The following is an 18,831-nucleotide window of genomic DNA, read 5'->3' on the forward strand; positions in this document are numbered from 1 at the left end:
GAGCCCCCACAATTTGTGTGTCAGCATTGTTGTGGACTGTTAGAAATCGAAGCCATTGTTAAGTGGGCCAATGACACGATCGTGATCAATTGGTATTTCACGTTTATTACACACCGTCAATTGCGCGACTGGCTCGTTGACCTCTTCCCTTTCGTGCTGTTCGACCAAGGAGTTTCCTTTTAACAAGTTTCTCAAGTAAAACCCCATGAGAAATTTGGCCGACACTGGAATCAGCCTACCTCCAAATCCTCATTTCCTTGACTTTCCGAGAACAGACGGAAATCCTAGCACATGGCCGCCGAATACAACGCGTATTGTTGATCATGAAGGACAGGTCAATTACTACGAACATGTAGGACTGGAACATTCTCAATCTATCCGATGGAGAATGGCTATCGGAGATGCTGTTGGTTTGAAGTTGAAATTGGCTGGTAATCGCGATTGTTTTCACGCGGGCGCTAATACCTAAAATCTCATTGCAGAGGGACCGAAATACGTTCTTCGGGATTTTCCCGAAGGGTATCGACTCTTTGATCACAATAAGGGTCCCCACAAGGCTCCCAGACACGATCTGTATCTATTCGGTGCGACTCCTTTTGAATTTAGACAGGCATTGAGGCTAATTTTCGCGCATTAAAAGGCCCTGTCAAGAAGCGTTTTCGTTCTGTAAATGAGTTTATACCCCATGCCATTTGGCTCATGGGAGATGGATCAGATGACTGCGAATGCAAATATTGCGGCAAGGTCAAAAAACCCCAGCGTGAAATCACAGCTTCCATGAGCAATATCCTTCGCACAACACCATCAATGTCACCATCACCGAAGTCCCACAGAATCTACACTCATCGTGACAAAGGAAAGGGTAAAGAAAAGGAGTCTACCACTCGGAGGATCCCGCCTCGACCTCGCGATACTAAAGTATACGCGGCCGTCCAGCAAACAGTGACACCTATAAAGCCTTCCTCGGGGATCCTTCAACAGCCGATGTTGGTAGAACGCGTCAATGATCTTCGCGCTATGAACGCGACCACATCTATGGAACTTCGACGATGGTTTAGAGACGGAGAGGTGATATGGTGTGCTTTACCCCGCCCAATATTAGCTCCAGATGGTTCAAATAATGGGTCTATTGAATTTTGGCCAGGCGTCATCGAAGAGATCAGGGTTAAGTCGACGCCTATCCCACGAGACGTGTCTGCTTCTAGTGTTAATCATAATGTCGATTCTGACTCTCGTACTCCCCAGCCAAGTTCTTCGTCCATGCAAATCGATCCTTCGGCAGAGGGAGATCAAGTGGGTACAATCCTGCCCAATACCGATGAACCCCTACCATGGACTGTTCGCCAGTATACTAGATATAAAGTCCAACTACTGGGAATCTCTCATTCACTCACAATCGATGACTCTCAAGCCCTCCCATACCAAGCATACATCCCCCCAGACCAGCTCATCCACAACTTGACTATACTCCCTGTTGAAAAGCTAAATTTTGAAAGAGAATCTTTATTGAAGTTCAATCCATGTCCCCCCAATGGCATGACCCCACCCTTTTTCGAAGCTGTCTCTGCGTATGCCACTGCTCTTCAAATTGCATCCATCATATCTTCGACATGGTGCCTTACAGATGATTTCACTGTCCGATACAATCTGCCGCCCACTCCCAAATCAAGTTCAAAACATATGCCGCCACCTCCTCTACCATCCCAATCTGCCTCTGCTCCTCCTCTGCAAAGTTCGTCGTCACAAATTACCCCTTCAATGACTTTGGCCGCTGCTATTCAAGAAGCCGGTCGTCGCAATGCCCAGAGTAGCAGTACACCGCTTTACAAAGGCGTCTCGACTATCGATTCGTCATTGCCTGCAGAACAGTCACAAAAAATAATAGAACGTGTCATGGGTTTGCCTCCACCTCCCTCTCACATTGTACAAACACGATTCCAAGGTCTTTGGTGGGGGACCGAAAGGATATGGGCAAACGACTTTATACGGCTCAAAGTTCCGCGACGCACCATGGGACCTAAAGGTGGCCCTAATATATTACCGGCATCAGGTCCTGGTAAACGGTCGATAGAACAATGGCAAGCGCTGGGTAAAGATATCTCTGAGTTGGGAGCTGGTACCCGTGGAGTTTTCTTGCGCCTGGACGGTCTGGTGACGGTAGATGTGATCACTGAAAGGGGGGTGATCAAGAAGGAGGCACGAATCTGTGGGATGTTGTACGAACTGGCAGATATCGATTGGGATGACCCCGAAGAAGTTGCCTCGGCTGAAAAAGCTGGCCCAAATTCTTCTCAAGATCAACAAAATCCACCTGCGGGAATTTCAGAATCTGTTTCAGGTAACGGTAGTACAGCACCACCGAGCAACCCACCACCCTTATCTGCGCCTGCGCAAGGCAAGGAGTTGCCTCAACCCCCCATGGGCTACAGATTCCGACCCATCATCACGCCAGGCCACGAATTTGTTGGATCCATGGCTCTCATCAGTGGTCGTTACTACCCACGAATTTTATCACATCCTAAGATGACATCAAGGATCAACACTGTCCTTTCTCGGTCTGTTGAAGAGGGCGGAGTGTCTGGATTTGACAATCTCTGGGCACTGGAGGGGCTGTCTGCGGGCTACTACAATTCTGTGGACCCGCAGCGGTACAAGAAAAGCAGAGTTGCGATGATGCAGGATGCTGATAAACAGGCATTAGAGGAGTTGCAGGCGTATGTACAACTGAAGAAGGCAGAAGCAAAGAAGGACGAGGATGCTATGGAGGTAGATGGCTGATGATTTGTTCAAGTCGCGTAGTATATACTTTGTGTAAATATAAATTGTTGTTTACTACTACTGCATTGGTCTATTCACGGACGGTGACAGCGTTTCCGTGACAAAGAACATGATCACCACTTGGACTGGAGCCAACTAGTCAGATTAACGTGTCAAGGGCATCCAGCTCCCCTTTCCAGTAGAGGAACCGTCGGCGTGCTCCCCTAATCGCCAATTTACATCCACCCGCTTTTTCATATTCGCCTGCCATCGAAATCCACCTCGGCGGTTCCTCCAGTCAACCTTGTTTTCTCGCGCTTATAACGCCTTCTCGCTTTTCTCCCTTTCTTGGTCCTGGCCTCTTTCGATATGGGTTCAGTCAGCGTCGTTTCATCGCAGAGCTCCAGTTACAGTAATCCGTCTGTGTCTAGCCTCAACTATCTTCCACCCTCCTCCGCATCAATTTTATCCAGCCACTCTGCGTCATCGTCCAGGTTGTCACTCGATCTCGATGATGAAGGTATAAACTTCTTCCGTACGCGTTGGCGATGCATCGTTGATGATTTATCTTGCAGAGAATGTCACCATTACTGCCAACCGCGCCATTTCGAAGAAATTGGGCAAACAGAAGAGCTCCGAGTTCGTCGCGAGTTACATTGCTTTTGTTCTAGTCTGACTCTTGCAACAGGGATATTCGTCTTTTAGCCATGTCGACGCATATAACTGAGCTTTCTTATGCGATATCGGACATTCAGACTCGTATATTTGGTGTGTACAATCTACTAACTGCCACACCAACTCTGCTCTTATCTGACTTGTAATACAGAGATTCAGGAACTGCGCCATAAATCTCAATCATCGGACGGTGCAGATGCAAGCACTACAAGCATTATCGACCAATCTCTCATGACCCTAGATGAACGGTTGGAAACCGTCGAGAAAGGCATCAAGAATATCAACGAAACTCTGGAACCCCTCTTGCAAACCGCCGCGACGCCAACGGTCTCAGAAAGCGGCATTAGCAGCGACAACGCGGCATTGCTTCGTAAACATGCCACCCTAATATCGGAGTGGGAGTCTGTCCAGGATGAAAGCGAAGTGCTGAGAGAGGAACTAAAGGAAGACAAGTGGCTTACTGTCTTTAGAACCGTCACCGACCAAGCGGATGGCATGATGTCTAGTCTGGAAAAGGCGGTTACCAGGTGTCAAGTATATCCTTCAATTCATTTCATGTCGCGCCCATGTATCTCATTATTTCATAGGAGTTTATATGGCAAGTCCATCGCCGAGGAGCGGACGACTTTCAGTCCAATGGTGCTCTGCCTTCTCGAAACGACAAAGTTTCCTTAAATTATGAAAGTTTCAGCACACTTCTGGATTCGTATGAAGCTAAGAAGAAGTACGTGGGCTCTCGATTTGATGGAGATAGGGGTGCTCATACAATTATGCAGACATTACATGCCTGCCACCTCTAAAGTTCTTTCTATCATTGATAAAGGTGTTCGCGATCGTGTCACGAAAAACGGAGAAACCTTGCGAAGGCATGCGGAATCTGCCCAACGTTGGAAAAATCTTCGCGAACGAATTTCACGAACAGATGCGGAGATGGAGAGTACGAGGAAACTTCTTTTGAACGAGGATGGCGGATCTGAACACGAATCGACAACGTCTGGTACTACATCCACCAAAAACGGGCATTTGGCAACACCCCCTAGTGGATCGCGTATGTCAAGAGTAAGTTCAGCCAGCTCGACACTATCTGGCTCAATATCACCCTTCCGCAAATTTGCTCGCAAGATCACAGGTCAGTCGAAACCGACTAGTCCAATAGCGATATCTCCGCTGGCTGTGAGCAAGAAAACAACAACGTCGAGCATCGAGCTTTCGACATCAGCACCTCCTCCGCCTTCGTCAATGCGAAAGCAGAGAACGTCTGTATTTAATTCTGTTCGCGGAGCACCTCCCATTATTCCAACTACACCCGAAAGACCCAGCCATAAACACAGTCAAAGTTATACGCCAGATGCCTCTCCTCATGGGCCCAAAACCGAGAAGAGTGAATTCAACCCTTCGTCGACTTCCCGGAGCACAGCACCTCAACGGCAGCGATGGAACAGTTCTACGAAAGTGGAGCCTTTTGACGATCGCAATTCCACAATCAAAGGACTTCCCAAGAGGTCACCCTCCTCTACTGGATATTACGCTAATAACGATGATATTCCACCAGTACCACCGCTTTCTACCCCTTATCGACGGAGTCTATCCCGGGCCTCAATGGCTTCATCTCGACCATGGTCACCTGTTACTTCTTCAAATTCCACGACGTACTCTTCTTCTCAATTTCATCATCCACCTGTATTAGTACCTACGTTAAGGACACCGTCTCGAGCGCAAACACCATCTCGAGCTATTACCCCTGGCCTCGCTACAACACCTCGTACCAGACCGAAAACTCCAAGCCACATCCCAGCGCCCTCTAAGACGCCAAGGTCTGTATCAGGCGCGAAATCTGTTGGTGGGTGGGATGACGAAGATGGATATTTCAATCGATCGCATTCCCCTTCTTTTTCAGCGTCTGGTGTAAGCTCGGCTTCCCCTACTGCCAAAGTTCACCCACCACGGCCACCAAGTCGGTCGATGATTCCTGTACCTAGTGTGCATCTGCACACGCCATCTAGACCGTCATCCGTGATGTCGAACTTTAGTCGATCAGAGAGTCCGACGATGAGGTTCAAGGCGTCTGCTATGCGTGCCCAGACGCCTGAACATGCTCTCCGTGCACGTGCACAACAGGTGCCTGTTTTCCATGGCACCATGCCTCGAGCTAGGGTATCGACTAATAAACTTCCTCCTTCGAGTTTTAAGGATGGGACCGCCAGTCGTGTACCTTCTCGACCTGGATCCCGAGCTGGTGCCTATACGCCATCAATGGACCAGTTGCCCTTGCATGAATATATTCCTGGAAGCAACTTTGATCCTCTTGACGTTGAGGTGGCTGCTGTAGTGAATGCCATTCCTCATGGACTGCTTGTTGAACGCGTAGATCCTCCTCTCAAAAAGAACCAGATCCCGAAGGAAGGAGAGGAAATCAAAGCGCAATATGCATTTTCTAATTCACTAAGTCGGAAAGTAATCACCTGCCGATTGACGACTTTGGCAAGACCGGGCAGAACAGCTGAAGGAAATACCATAACCAAGAAGGTTATGTGTCGCGTTGGCGGCGGGTGGCAAGATTTGAGCCACTACATCCTCAACCGCCAAGCTGGTCTCTAGAGAATGGACGGCTGTTTCCTTCATGCTTTAACGCGCTTTTACGATACACATCTCTGCAAGACCAACCGAGCGAACGATTCTCATAAGCGCGCGGCAATTATGCATTATTTCATGACACTTTTTGTTTTCTTCCATGCACGTACATATATCTTTTTTACGCTTCACACTTGGAAAAAGTCATTATTCATACTGTAATTCTACACTCGTTATATGTCTTTCTCTCACCCGCTGTCGATTCGCACAATACTCTCTTTTTCCTCGGCCACTTATCTTCTTACACAACGCCGTATATCGCTTCACCCTTTTTTCCGCACTGTCGTTGTCGCTATGTTAATCCCTCTTGTCATTGTTGGCTCGCTCCATGTGTTACTTTTTGCATGATAACAATACGTTTACATTAGCCTTTGTGTTGTCTTTGCAAGTCGGCCCGTACTCCAATTCCCCCGGGCATTATCATTCTTCGCTTCCGTTAGCCTAAAAATATATGTCTTAATGTTTGGGATAAGGTGTTTGCCCTGGACACTTTGCAAGTGCCGGTTTCAACTTAGCACACAGCCCTCATGGGAACCTCATTTACGGTTTAAAGAATTACGACACTTTACGAATTAAACGGTGATATTTTTGCCGATTTTGTCGTTCGCGTGCGTATTCTCGTGCCCAAGTCTCGTTTTTGCCTCGAGGCTCTAATGAATCAAGCACAGATTATCGCAATCTCAAATACGGGAAGTGGATTAGGGCTTTGCTGCTGTTAAAAGCACGTTGGCGCCTATCGATGGACTCGGCGTAGATTAAATGTCTTGTCGTTACTGGGTTAATCGCGTGCCGCAGGGGCGTGTAACTTTGTAGTCGGGCATTTGAAAGTCCTTGATACAAAGATGGAATGTAATGTCCAAAGTAGCATTGATCTGAATCATGAGGATAAGATATGTCTGTTCGGATGGGCTCGGGAATACAAAGAATCAGTTGACTTGTGACTGCCGCCACCTCGAACCTGTCTGGATGCTAATTGTAAACTCTCGGACGTAGACTGGAACGATCGGTGACAAACTGGAAGCTCTGCTTCTGGTGTGTTCCTCCCTTGATGCAATGTATCAGTTCCGTCCTGAATCCCCGTTGACTTCCGTTAATGGGCGGCCGCTATGGTATAAATGAAGTGGAGGTTTGGATGACTTCCGGCTTCATTCTCCCCCAGTCGTACAATGCCCAAGCTCACGTTCATCAAGTCTAAGCCAAAGTTGGGGGACGAGTCCATTTCATCGCCGCCATCACCGCCCGCGCCGGCGACGAAACTGCACAGATTTCCTGGCAAAGTGGCCAAGAAGGTTAAAAAGCAGCTTTGGCGCATCGATGAAATGCTGCACCACGTGACGCATACCAAACACGAGCCGGGGCACAAACACGAGACTCAAGTCGTCCAGCTCAGCGGCCGTAAGAGAACGATCTCTGCCTCCTCCACCTCCTCCACACCCGCCAAGTTCATCCGCGCCTTCCTTCCCTCCTCTCCCTCCTCCTTTCGCAGTACACGCACCTGGAGCTCCAAGTACGTTCGTGAAGTCGACAGCGATCAGCTCAGCTCTACTTCTTCAGAACACCTGCCAGCCTTTACGCTTCACCCCTCGCCGTTAGACTCCTCTATGGCCGAGGAACAGCGCGAGGTTCCACAAGAACTGAAGTCTGTCGAGGAAACTCCTGCTAAACCAAACCCAATTTTTGCCAGCCCTCCAACAGTGTATGTAGCACCAGAGACTCCCGATCCCTTCTTGGTTGATGAAGAAGGTGACGCTCTCTCTGATGAGGACGATGGTACTGCCCGGGGTACTGCTTCTCCAGCAACTGTATCTCCTGCACACAATGTTCCCCTCGATCTACCGACGACGCCTTCTCCAGACCCAGATCATGCCCAACGACAACGACCGCCTACATCCCCTCTTCCCGATGTCAACAAGGAAGTCCCACCTACACCGTTGACAGACAGTGAGGAAGAGGAAGAGGAAGTGCCTGATATTTATGTCCCGACTCTCATTGTTCCAACCATGTTCTTGCCAATACCGAATGTACGCCTTCAGTTTTCCTCCAACCATTTGACATGGTGGTTACGCAGAAATTTAATGTACAATACTTGTATTAGACCGACCCTTTGACTACTCTCCTCAACAAATATATTTATCCACCAGAGAAGCGTCCCGCGCGAGATTTAACTGGAGAATGGCAAACAAATGATTTCCATACGTTGGTCGTGAGTAGGCCCCCGTTGACCATCTGAGAATATAACCGATGAATATTTTGTTCACTGTTCCGTAAAATATACTAGATGACCAATAGTTGGCGAGCACTGGCTAGAATGGCCCGAGACCGACTAGTGACATCAGACCCGTCTGATTTGACCTTGATTCTGGGTGTAAGCATTCAAACAACTATCTTCTCATGAGACGATAAAACAACCGGTGTTAACGATAGTCACGCCCTCGTTATCCTTCTAGCTCTGGCACCTCCGCTTATCTTGCCTGGCTCGACTGCGTTTGTTCAATCAGACATCGGCGGAATGCACCAACCTTTTCAATGTACTAAACGGCATTGAACCCCTCGAGGCACGAGAGTATGTCTTTGAGCGCATCCTACCCTTTGAGCTCGAGGTCATGTATGCCCGCTTGAAGTATTGGGCGGGAGACCATATGGGCTACCTCGATGCTCTGTATGCTCTTCTCAAAAAATGCCGCGAAAAGTGTCGTCAATCTGGGAACGACGAAACGCTCGTACCTATGTGGAAAGAAAGAGGAGGTCGAGTCTGTTTGATCATTGCTTCCCAAATGGTAGAAATGAAGGTATGTGTACAGACAATCCGGTGTTTGTCCTGCCTCTGACCTGCCCCTATAGGAAATAACAGCTGCGGCTAAGCTGTTGGAACCACTGTGCCAGCAGGGTGACATCTCGAGCCCTCCCTTGCGCTCGGCGGTTGCGCGCATTTATCTTCAAGGTGGCAATGTTCAGATGGCTGCGAAGCATTTTGCCCTGGTCGAAGCAGATCCCACGGCGGATGAAACTTTGCGAAATATGAATGCAGCAATGCTCGCTTCTGCTCAAGGGCAGTGGACAGATGCCAGTGACGTGTTACAAAAGATTTTGGAAGACGACGCCAATAACTTTGCGGTAGACTGTTTTCTACAAATATCCTTTATGATTCAAAAGTTTATCGAATCTTTGCCTAGGCCATTAATAACTTATCCGTGGCGCTCCTTAGCCAAGGAAAGTTGAAGGAAGTAAGCATGATCTGTCGAATTGAGAATATGTTATTGACCAATTTCTCTGTTTAGGGAATAGAGGTTCTTGAAAAAGCTCTTCGTACCTCCCCGTCGAGCGTCGTAGTCGCTGAGCCGTTTTTATTCAATTTATGTACGTTTTTGCCACTATCCTATACGAATTATCCCACGTATTTAGCATGTTTATTACAATTAGCTACTCTATACGAACTCCGTGCCACCAGTGGGCTTGAAAAGAAGAAGCAACTGCTCGTTGAGGTCGCTAAATGGAGTGGTGACGGCTTGAGAACTAATAGTCTTAAGATGCCTGCCAACTAAAGCAGAAAGTAACACTTGGTAACAGTGTCGTTGACTCTGATAAAGGTTTACACTATGGTGTTTTTACCGGAAAACACCTTCGTACAAAGATAATCTGAAGCACGACCGTGGTGGTCTCGACTTTGAGCATTCACAAATGAGGTAAACCTAACCAACATTCACCATGGTTGATGAGATATTGCAACATAATTATCATACCATTTATCTTATGCAATGTTTGGTACCTAATCAGTGAGATTGAACGGGATGCCCGCCCATTATTTTATTTATGGTATTTGTCCGTAATATGGTGTCCGAAAACAGACTTCGGACTAAATTCACAAGTTCGTCAACTTGGAAATCAACAAGTGCGCCTTGTTCAAACAAATATGTTATATCTGCCAAGGATGCCTCCTATTATGTACAATTAGTATGACGATATTCAAACAGGATAGGAAACGAACCAAAAGTTCGGAGAGATATGAAAACTTGAGCCAGTTAGGTACAAATTCCAAGACGAAAGAGGGCTAGTGCAAATATGTTATCCCTACTGTCATTGTGTCGGTTGAGAGTCGAGTAAAAACACACCTCCTGTGGATCCTCGCTGAAAAGACCTTCCAGTGCAGTTAGAATGCGACAAAGTTCGCTTATTCTATGCGATTCAACTTCGGGTATATCCGACAGGGCCAGTACGTCTTGCAAAATTCTCAGAAGGGCGGTATCGACGACTGCACCAAGTGCAGAATAGTATTTGTGTTTGGTCAGGATACCCTGATCAATACCCGTATTTTATGGGAAGCTGATCGAAGAATAGTAACGAGCGAGAAACGTACCTTCAAATTTTGGGCAAGACGTTTGATATGTTGAAGTGTTTCATTGACCGCTGCTTCGCATTCATCGTACCGGTCTTGATCTCCGGTGTAGGTAAATCCTTGGGCCCCGTCGAGTAATATTTGGTTGACTTTGAGCTGCTGACGTTCCTGCAACATGTCAAGGCTTAAAATGCAACTTTAGGCAAAGGTCTAGACAGAATACACTTACAACAGTATCATCAAACCAATTGTGCCCCAAGATTTGCAGACGATTTCGGCATTCCATCAATCGTTCTTTAAGGGTGGGCTGTCCGTATATTGTGTCTTCTATTCGCTGAATAGAGCCAGACATATACAGACAGCTGTTTGAAAACAGCATTCCCCGTTCCGCAGACTCGAGCTCTTTAGAAAATTTAACAGGATATAAGGCCAAATATAGCTCCACTATTGAAGAAGCAGATTGAACGAGAATAGCACCAGGTGTCGATGCAGAATCCAGCGAAGGTGGAAATAAATTAGATGCGTAAAAGAGTTTGCTCTCATCGATAACGGTCTCAACCATTTTCAAAATGCGTTTCGTTCTTTTGGGTACTTTGTACAATTCCTTGGGTACAATTGTTGTCACAACGTCTGCGGGACGTTTTGTGCCATTGGAGCGATTGACTTTGGGAGGAGCAACTTTGGGTGAAGGTGGTAATGTAGGCGATGGTGGTGTAAATGTTATTGTTTGTGGAGGCGTTTCGGGGGTTGGGGGGAATGAAAGTACAGAATGTGTTTTGCCGTTGAGATGTTTCTTGTTTTTAGACGCCAATTTTTCCAGTCTTGTGGCAGCTTTGGCAGGAGTCGAAGATGCGATCGGCGGGGGTTTGGGTGGTTCGGGCACAAGTTCTACAGGGGTAGAATCTTCCCAAGGATCATCCCATGGATTGTCTTCGGGGACATCTTCCGTAGGAGGATCATCATCGTCGTTCCAACCCCACGCATCGGCTGGATCAGGTTCTGGGTTCTGGGTCGTATCAGCGACAAACTTTGAATCAACGGGTGTGTTAGAATCAACAGGAGTAATCGGTTCCACCTCTTCATCGTTTCCATTTGAAGATTCTGCAGCTGGCGCAATATCCATATCATCGTCAAAGCCCCAACCATCCGCAGGTTCTGCCGTAGAATTTGCAGTAATGGGCTCATCAAATCCCCATGCATCCTCTCTGAAGTCCTCGTCAGGTTGAACCGGAATGACACTGGGTAATGAGGTTTCAGGGCCGCCTTCCGTATATGCCTCAAATATTTCGTTGTCTTCGGGTAGTAAGACTTCTTTACGTGCAAGTTCTAGGATCTCGACTCGCCGTCGCCTTTCGTAGTGACCAGAAACACCATCTGACCAGAGTCGGATGGACCCTTCTTTTACATCACTCTCCAAAGTAATACCAACATCATGTTCTTCGAAAGATACCGCGCGCTTGAGAAGTTCGAGGTATGACGGGAGAAGGCCAAAAGAACCAGGCAGTGATGGCATTAAGAGGTTATTGAGAACACTCGTGGTGACAGGTTTGGCTAGGGTCCGTATAAATTGACAACGTTCCTGTGAGGGAAGATGTGGAAACACATTGGATGACAGAAACTTCAATACAGTTGATACATTATCCAGACGTGTCCTGAGGTCCTCTGTATTTGGTGGGGCGGGGATAAGCGATAGCTGTACTTCATGTCCAAGCGAGCTTTTCACTATCACATTATAAGGCTGCTTAAGGATGTGGTCGACAAAGTGTGCCATTAGATCTCTCCTTAATGTGGACCAGTAACTTGATAACAAGGACGGTTCAAGGGATCGTAGTATGGCGGAAAGGTCAAGGATTGTATCGGACTGTCTCACTATAAGAGACAAGCAGGTTAGATAACCGTAAATTATTGATTGTTAGGTACTACCTTGCACCCTTGGGTAGACTGTGATTTCAGTCGAAGTGATAGTAATACTCCTTGAGAATGCGTCGCTGAGTTGATCTTGCGTTTTTGCTTTGATTGCATTGAATTTTTGCTATACGTCATAAATGTCAACGGTATATCAACCAAACAAGAGTCAGCTCACACCTTCAGATCGACAACAACGGAGGTTTGTTTGAGATATTCTGGCATACCATCCACAAGATGCTGTGCCTCAACACTAGACTCTACGGCCTCTGGTAATTTACCCTGTTGAACAAATGATAACACAGACAAGTATGCATTTTTGCATTTCACAAGGTATGACCACCCTTGATGCACAGTGGTAGCGTCACTAGCCTCTTGAGCCAAAGAAGAATGTTTCTCTAAGGTCGAAAGGAGGGTAGGAACGAGTCCAGTCTTGGTAGTGTTAAATATATCTCAGACATAAGAACAGTGATGACATACCTCTGGGTTAGATAGTGAGCTCCTCAGCTCTTCTACGGCACTCGTTAGAGTTTCAAAGCGGGTTTGAACAGACTTGCAGGTCTTCAGTTGATGCTGAAATGTAGGAAGGTCGGATTGTATGCGGTCATGAATACGTTGCTAGAGTATGCGCAATGATACATCTTCTAATTAGGGTGTATATATGCAAAGAAGCATTGCATTGCTCACTTCCGTTTCATGTATCGAGTTGTCTAGGTCGTGTATCCATGACGAGACCAAAGCAGAGGTCAAGGTGTCTTTGGTAGCTGAATCAATCTTGTAGAGGATTTTGGATGAAATATCGACAGGGGTTGAACGTTTGGGTAAGTGTTCTGGTACCGGGAAAGCCATTCTGTCCACAGGTCGTGCCTTGCACTGAATGTGTGGGGCTACTGGTGAATGAACAGTGAGAGTTGTGGCGAAAGCATTGAGTATGACCACGTGGACGCGAGCAACGTCAGTTAATGGACTCAAATAGCAATTGTCATATACCCGTCGCTTGTCTCTCTACTCACCAGTCCCGTCATGATCATGTTGGGACGCGTCTTTCTGTTAGTGGCCACATTAGCCATTTTCCATGGTATGTCTGCACCTTGATAACTGGTAATAAGTGTTTAACCGTCTCCCTCAGCCGCCTTTTCCACCTATGAGCGTATGTAATCGCCATAACAGGCGCTTCACACTGGGTACTTAGATTGTTGTAATTCAACTACAGACCTCTCCCATTTAAAGGCCCTTGAGCGGCCTGAGGGATCTCTGCCTCAAGATGTAACACATGGTTCTATCAACTGTAGTTTAAACGCTGATCATATTCACTCCTGCCTGTGTTTCGTTATGCAGATTGTTATAGAAATATTCGTTGCCCTCTTTTTGGGGATCCTTGGAGCTTGCTTGAACACACCCGTGCTCAAGGAAATAACATGGTCCAGCGAAATGAGGACACGGTGCGTCGACAATTGATTTCTTAATCTCAAGCTTATTTAGTCAATTATTTGGGCCTCCCAGCAACATCGACGAAATGGACTCAAGACTGGGATTCGCGAGCTACGTCAATCGTGGAAAACATATCCTTTCGAAGTCCATGAAACCTCTGTAACATTTTTGAACGGTGGAAAAGGGTAATCATGTTTGCTTTTGGTTAGAATTTATTCGATCATACGCCTACAGATACATAATGACGAAGTCAACTCTAAAATTCAGTCATATTCGTATAACAGCCTTTCAACTCACTGAATCTGAGTGGATTTATTGACTTAACTTGCAGAAGCTTCTTTGAGATCTTTACAACTGATCTTGGACTGATCCAGTAATTCGCTTGATTTAAGGGATCTGCGAGCTAGATGTATAAATTTCAGATATATATTCCTTTCATGTTCTATGTTCTCTCATTGAGGACCGTCATCACATTACAAATATCGAAAGATACAGTCAGCGGTCACCAATTTGTGGATAGCTTCTCTTCTCTCTGCCATTTGACATTTGTTTGGAAATGCCAGGAACTTTCAACTATTTACTTTGTCAATAATTACCACTACCATTTACAAATATAGTAAGTTCAAGTTGTGAAAAGTCTGGGACTATCGAACCTCTCGACAACTCTCTCTACAGCTACTTAATCCCAGCTAATCCACAATTCCGTAGAATCCGTACCTTTTGGGAATGGTGAATAATAGTATAATTGTCTACATTTAGCTAAAAGCACCGCTTGCGAACTGATTTATACCTCGGACTTCAAAATAGGCCTTGGGGCGGAAACGTGTTCACATCGTTCTTACTTTCCACTCTCACCAACGGTGGTCCAAGCGCCGGGGTCATCACATCACTGTCTTGCTACTTAGAAAATTCGGTCGACATTACAATCTTATATTCTGACACTGGCGCGGGAATGAAGAATACAACCCGAATCGGAATCGTTCTAGCAGTCAGCATCGCGTTTTTTTCGGCGGAAATAGCAGGCGCGTATCAAAACAGTTGGATGACAAAAATTGAAATTCCTTTCATAGTCAGAATACTGACTCGCTGATGTTCCCAGTTGGCTTCAAAACCAAGAGTCTTGCTTTGATTGCAGATGCGGTTCGTCTCAATCTTCTTCATTTCCGAGACCCCCATATTGCCCCGCAACTAATCCGACACCGTTCTCCCGCCGACAGTTCCATTATTTAAATGTGAGTAGCATGTTAGCAACTCCAAATAAGTCCTTTTGCTTGACAGATAATGTACACAGGACATCGTGGCCTAGTGAGTTCGCTATTGCATATCAATGCCGATTCTGATGCTAATGTTTCATTCATAGCGCCATTGCCTTTGCTGCAGCCTATGTACGTGGCGTTGTTGTCAATCCTTAAATTTTCAAATTAACACACCCCTCTCATTCACCATTCATTAAACAACTACAGCTACAAGAGCGAGGCCAACATGTAAGTCAAATATACAGGTTGGAAGATGACTGCGTGTAAACCTGTCAACCTCGTGTTCCGTCAGACACACAGCTTCACGTACGCATTTCATCGCGCCGAGTTGGTCGGTATGGAAATTTTCGATTTATTGACTCCCTCTAAATGTATGATGTCAAACAAAATTAACAGGGGCGTTTTTCAATGGAGTTTTTCTCCTGGCATTGGCCTTGTCAATATGCTTACAATCCATAGAGCGGTTTGTCCATGTGGAAACCGTCGAGTCGCCGAAACTTGTCCTTATTATTGGCTGTATTGGTTTGGCTTTGAATATCTTTAGCGCAATAGTTGTTCATGGTAAGTAATTAATTTATATTTGAACTGTAGACTAGGCTTACATTGAACAACTCAAGATCACCACGGTCATGGTCACGGTCATTCCACGTCATTCACTACTGACCCTTTGGAATTGAAAATCACCAACCCACAGAGGGATGCCATGGTGCGCCGGCTATAAAAATTATTTTTCGGACGTTAAGACATAACATTTTCTAGCACGCCACACATAATCACAGGATCGACCCGCCAGTCAGTGCCCCGCAACATAACCTCGGCTTGGTTGGTGTCTTGACGCATCTTCTGGGTGATGCTATTAACAGTATGTTTCGTTTAATATACTTCTTGACCATTGCTTTTACTCGGACATGTCTTCTGCAGACATAGGCGTCATAATTGCCGGAATAATTTTCATAAAACTCAGTTCCCCAAAACGTTTTTACGCTGACCCCGCCGTATCTATGGCCATAAGCTTCATAATATTCGGAAGTGCCGTTCCGCTAAGTAAACAATGGCGAAGTATCATTATAAAACTGTTTCTAATTATAATTTCGCATCCATGTAGCGTTGAAGTCTGGGAGAATTCTGTTAGAAGCTTCACCAATACACCTCGACCTTGCCAAAGTAAAGGAAGACCTACTTTCTGTAAGTTGCTTTCTTTTGGAAGTTCACCTCCCTAATGTTTAGGCAATTGTGCACTCAATGTAAAACATCCTAGATTCCCGATGTGCTCTCCGTGCATGATCTTCATGTCTGGCATCTCTCGCAGTCGTGAGTAAAGCCTAAAGCCTATCTAAGCTTCCCATAACCATGTTATGATTCTCGACCTGCGGATAGGGTTATCCTTGGTTCTCTCCATGTTTGCGTACCCCTCGGCACTTCTCTCGAACAATGGGAACAAACAGAACGGTACTTGCAGCATTGCTTCGAAGAATATGGAATCAGCCACGTCACCATTTCTCCGGAGATTTATAGAGATTTCGAGTCTACCTCTTCTTCTGCGGAACATACCAAAGCTGGGTGCAGGCTTCCTTCTGAAGATGACTTCGGGTGCGTCGTCAGTGAACTAAAGAAACGAAAAACCGCAGGTGGTGCTTGATTTGTTCGGAATACCAATATTATCTATGCTTCATCACCAACATGGGCTGCAAGTGGCAGCTTCCTGGGACCCCAAAAGCCTTACCGTGTTGTAGATGACAGTACTTTTCATGTGCTTGACTTAGTTATTATTCCATCTCTCGTCGAAAGATATAGAGGTGTAGTTGTGACGCTTAAACTAAACATTGAACAGCGATTGACTTAAAAAGGAATGTGTTCCACCAAATTGATCGTTTTCTGATTATCTGGTTAAGCTATCTCAACGTGACGCTTAACCCTTCGCTTAAGTTGAAGAATGGAGACGACGTAATGTGATAGTGCCACCAGTACAAGCATTTCTTCTTAGGCACGATGCTTGTCCAAACTAGAAAGACCACGGATAGCATGGTTAGCATTTGATCCTGTTGTTACATCCTAGAAAAAAAATTTGTTTTGCTAGCGGATCATAAGTGAAGAGGTAGGTTTGCCAACCCTGAGAGGGTCAGACTATACCAGTTGGTTGCTTCGCGGTCATCGTGGGTCGACACTTGAAAAATTATTAGTGTGGATATCGACATCGTTTAAGTGATAGAATCCTAGGAATTCAAGTGCCATGCGAGTGCTATAAATAGCGCCAATGCGTGAAAATCGTCAAAAGGTTCAGTTAATTCAAGAGCAATAGGGTAGCAGTCAAAGTATTTTGACTAAGTTGCGTGGACGCTCGGTACGCGGCATGTTATGCTGTTCTCTCGGCGAATCTGACTGTCGGAACAATATCCCGCTCCGAGGTTTGTCATCGACAGTCCGATCAAGGTGACAGCATCTGGATACGACTAGACAAGTGGTAAACACATTAAGAAAACTGTGGGGTAAGTGATACCAAAAGCCGCGGAATATATCCTGAACGAGGTCTTTGGCGTGGTTGCCAGAGGCCCAAGACCCTCTCAAAGAATGCAGATCTTGAGGAAATGAATCAAAATGAAGATTTGAGCGAGTAATATATGGGCCCGCAAATCGCTCTGTTATATCCTACAGATTCCAACGAAAATTTCAGACCAAGGGACGGTGGAGAAAGCGATGCCCATGTAGTAGCAGCTTCTTCCGGGCCACCATTCTGAACCGATTCTAAACTCTGGGGAAAACAGTAGGACAGGGACGAGCCATTCGCTTGGTATGGTTCAAATGAAATAAGCAATGGACCACAAAAGTTTCGGGGTTTCAATGGGTTGCGGCGGTGCTCAACGTCCAGAACGTCCAGAATTGGCAACTTGCTTCGTGGACCTTCACCCAAAACATCTTTGGGTTCTCCAGACCAGTATCGTAAGAGTGGGCCCCACTGAATTATTGGTTCGGAGAGCGCCAAATTGATCAAGAATTTTTGAATGTCAGTTCTTATCACCAACCCCAACTGAAAAAGGTTTCGGGGTGGGCCCACTGAGATTGGAGAACGCATTAGGAGCGAAAATTGTGGAGGCTATGAGATTCCGCAAATGATCGCAGCACGGACAAAACCATGGACGTCCTCGAGGCAAGACTTGGTCCTCTTGGGATGCAACGTGTTGGTCACGCGTCGGGTTCAGACTGAACACGAGGCAAAACGCGGTCCCAAGTAACAGCGAAAAGAGGAGACGAACTGAGGTACGAGACTCGTTAATAGGACTCGCTATAAATTTCTAAGGTCAATCTGCATCTGCCGAATTTGAAAAGGTTATCAAATGGATTTGTGAATTGAGAAAAAATTATTTGACAGCTGCTTACAAGGTCTCGTCACACAATTGTGGTGCAATACGTTCCAGTTGATATTAACCACGCATTTTTCATGGCATAAGATTAGTTATGCTGTACCATGAAACCAAGTCAAATAAAAAGGAAGATCATTTAAATGTTTTGCTTTAAACATGAATAGATGGTTAATAACGAGTTTGCGAGCCACTCCCACCGGCAGGTCATCGGCTTCTGGAGAAAGGAAGAATAGAGAGAAATACGTCAGTGCGAAGAAAAGGGAGTTCACGAAAAAGCAATGAATGACGCATGTCAGTATTGAGTGTACTGACTTGGGTTGGTCTGGTTGAAGCCACATTTTGAGCAGATCAGAGGATCAGAGGCAATTTCCGATCTGGTCTCTTCAAGGAAGAAGAAATTTTACTGAGATACTGCTTCTATAACCACGAGGAATCTATTTCGGCGACATTGCCAGGATTGTAGGCATAAAATGGCGTTCCGGAT

General features: G+C 46.0%; 5 protein-coding genes across 5 annotated transcripts; 4 read left to right on the top strand and 1 right to left on the bottom strand.

The window, feature by feature from the left end:
• Positions 1-388: 388 nt before the first annotated feature.
• On the top strand, positions 389-2,985 carry JR316_0007981 (uncharacterized protein; the record flags this gene model as incomplete). Its single annotated transcript, XM_047893701.1, has 4 exons — positions 389-431; positions 483-584; positions 641-2,766; positions 2,869-2,985. The coding sequence occupies 4 exons, from the start codon at positions 389-391 to the stop codon at positions 2,983-2,985; spliced, it is 2,388 nt and encodes a 795-aa protein (XP_047747016.1).
• A 479-nt stretch (positions 2,986-3,464) lies between these two features.
• On the top strand, positions 3,465-6,030 carry JR316_0007982 (uncharacterized protein; the record flags this gene model as incomplete). The annotated part of the gene is made up of 4 exons (XM_047893702.1): positions 3,465-3,525; positions 3,584-3,966; positions 4,020-4,156; positions 4,209-6,030. 4 exons carry the CDS (start codon positions 3,465-3,467, stop codon positions 6,028-6,030), a joined length of 2,403 nt encoding a protein of 800 aa, XP_047747017.1.
• Positions 6,031-7,229: 1,199 nt separating this feature from the next.
• Positions 7,230-9,605, top strand: JR316_0007983 (Trafficking protein particle complex subunit 12; the record flags this gene model as incomplete). Its single annotated transcript, XM_047893703.1, has 7 exons — positions 7,230-8,084; positions 8,159-8,266; positions 8,562-8,852; positions 8,905-9,177; positions 9,237-9,287; positions 9,342-9,420; positions 9,484-9,605. 7 exons carry the CDS (start codon positions 7,230-7,232, stop codon positions 9,603-9,605), a joined length of 1,779 nt encoding a protein of 592 aa, XP_047747018.1.
• Positions 9,606-9,833: 228 nt separating this feature from the next.
• On the bottom strand, positions 9,834-13,371 carry JR316_0007984 (Centromere/kinetochore protein zw10-like protein; the record flags this gene model as incomplete). The annotated part of the gene is made up of 10 exons (XM_047893704.1): positions 9,834-9,998; positions 10,049-10,111; positions 10,173-10,355; positions 10,418-10,564; positions 10,626-12,265; positions 12,320-12,428; positions 12,482-12,733; positions 12,782-12,919; positions 12,989-13,174; positions 13,315-13,371. 10 exons carry the CDS (start codon positions 13,369-13,371, stop codon positions 9,834-9,836), a joined length of 2,940 nt encoding a protein of 979 aa, XP_047747019.1.
• A 1,313-nt stretch (positions 13,372-14,684) lies between these two features.
• JR316_0007985 (Zinc/cadmium resistance protein) lies at positions 14,685-16,627 on the top strand (the record flags this gene model as incomplete). Its single annotated transcript, XM_047893705.1, has 14 exons — positions 14,685-14,769; positions 14,832-14,872; positions 14,950-14,964; positions 15,024-15,037; positions 15,093-15,117; positions 15,196-15,216; positions 15,281-15,323; positions 15,385-15,549; positions 15,606-15,694; positions 15,748-15,850; positions 15,910-16,032; positions 16,094-16,173; positions 16,247-16,299; positions 16,366-16,627. 14 exons carry the CDS (start codon positions 14,685-14,687, stop codon positions 16,625-16,627), a joined length of 1,119 nt encoding a protein of 372 aa, XP_047747020.1.
• Between the last annotated feature and the right edge of the window lie 2,204 nt (positions 16,628-18,831).

Source organism: Psilocybe cubensis, chromosome 7 (genome assembly GCF_017499595.1).
Source record: "Psilocybe cubensis strain MGC-MH-2018 chromosome 7, whole genome shotgun sequence".
Lineage (NCBI taxonomy): Eukaryota > Fungi > Basidiomycota > Agaricomycetes > Agaricales > Agrocybaceae > Psilocybe > Psilocybe cubensis.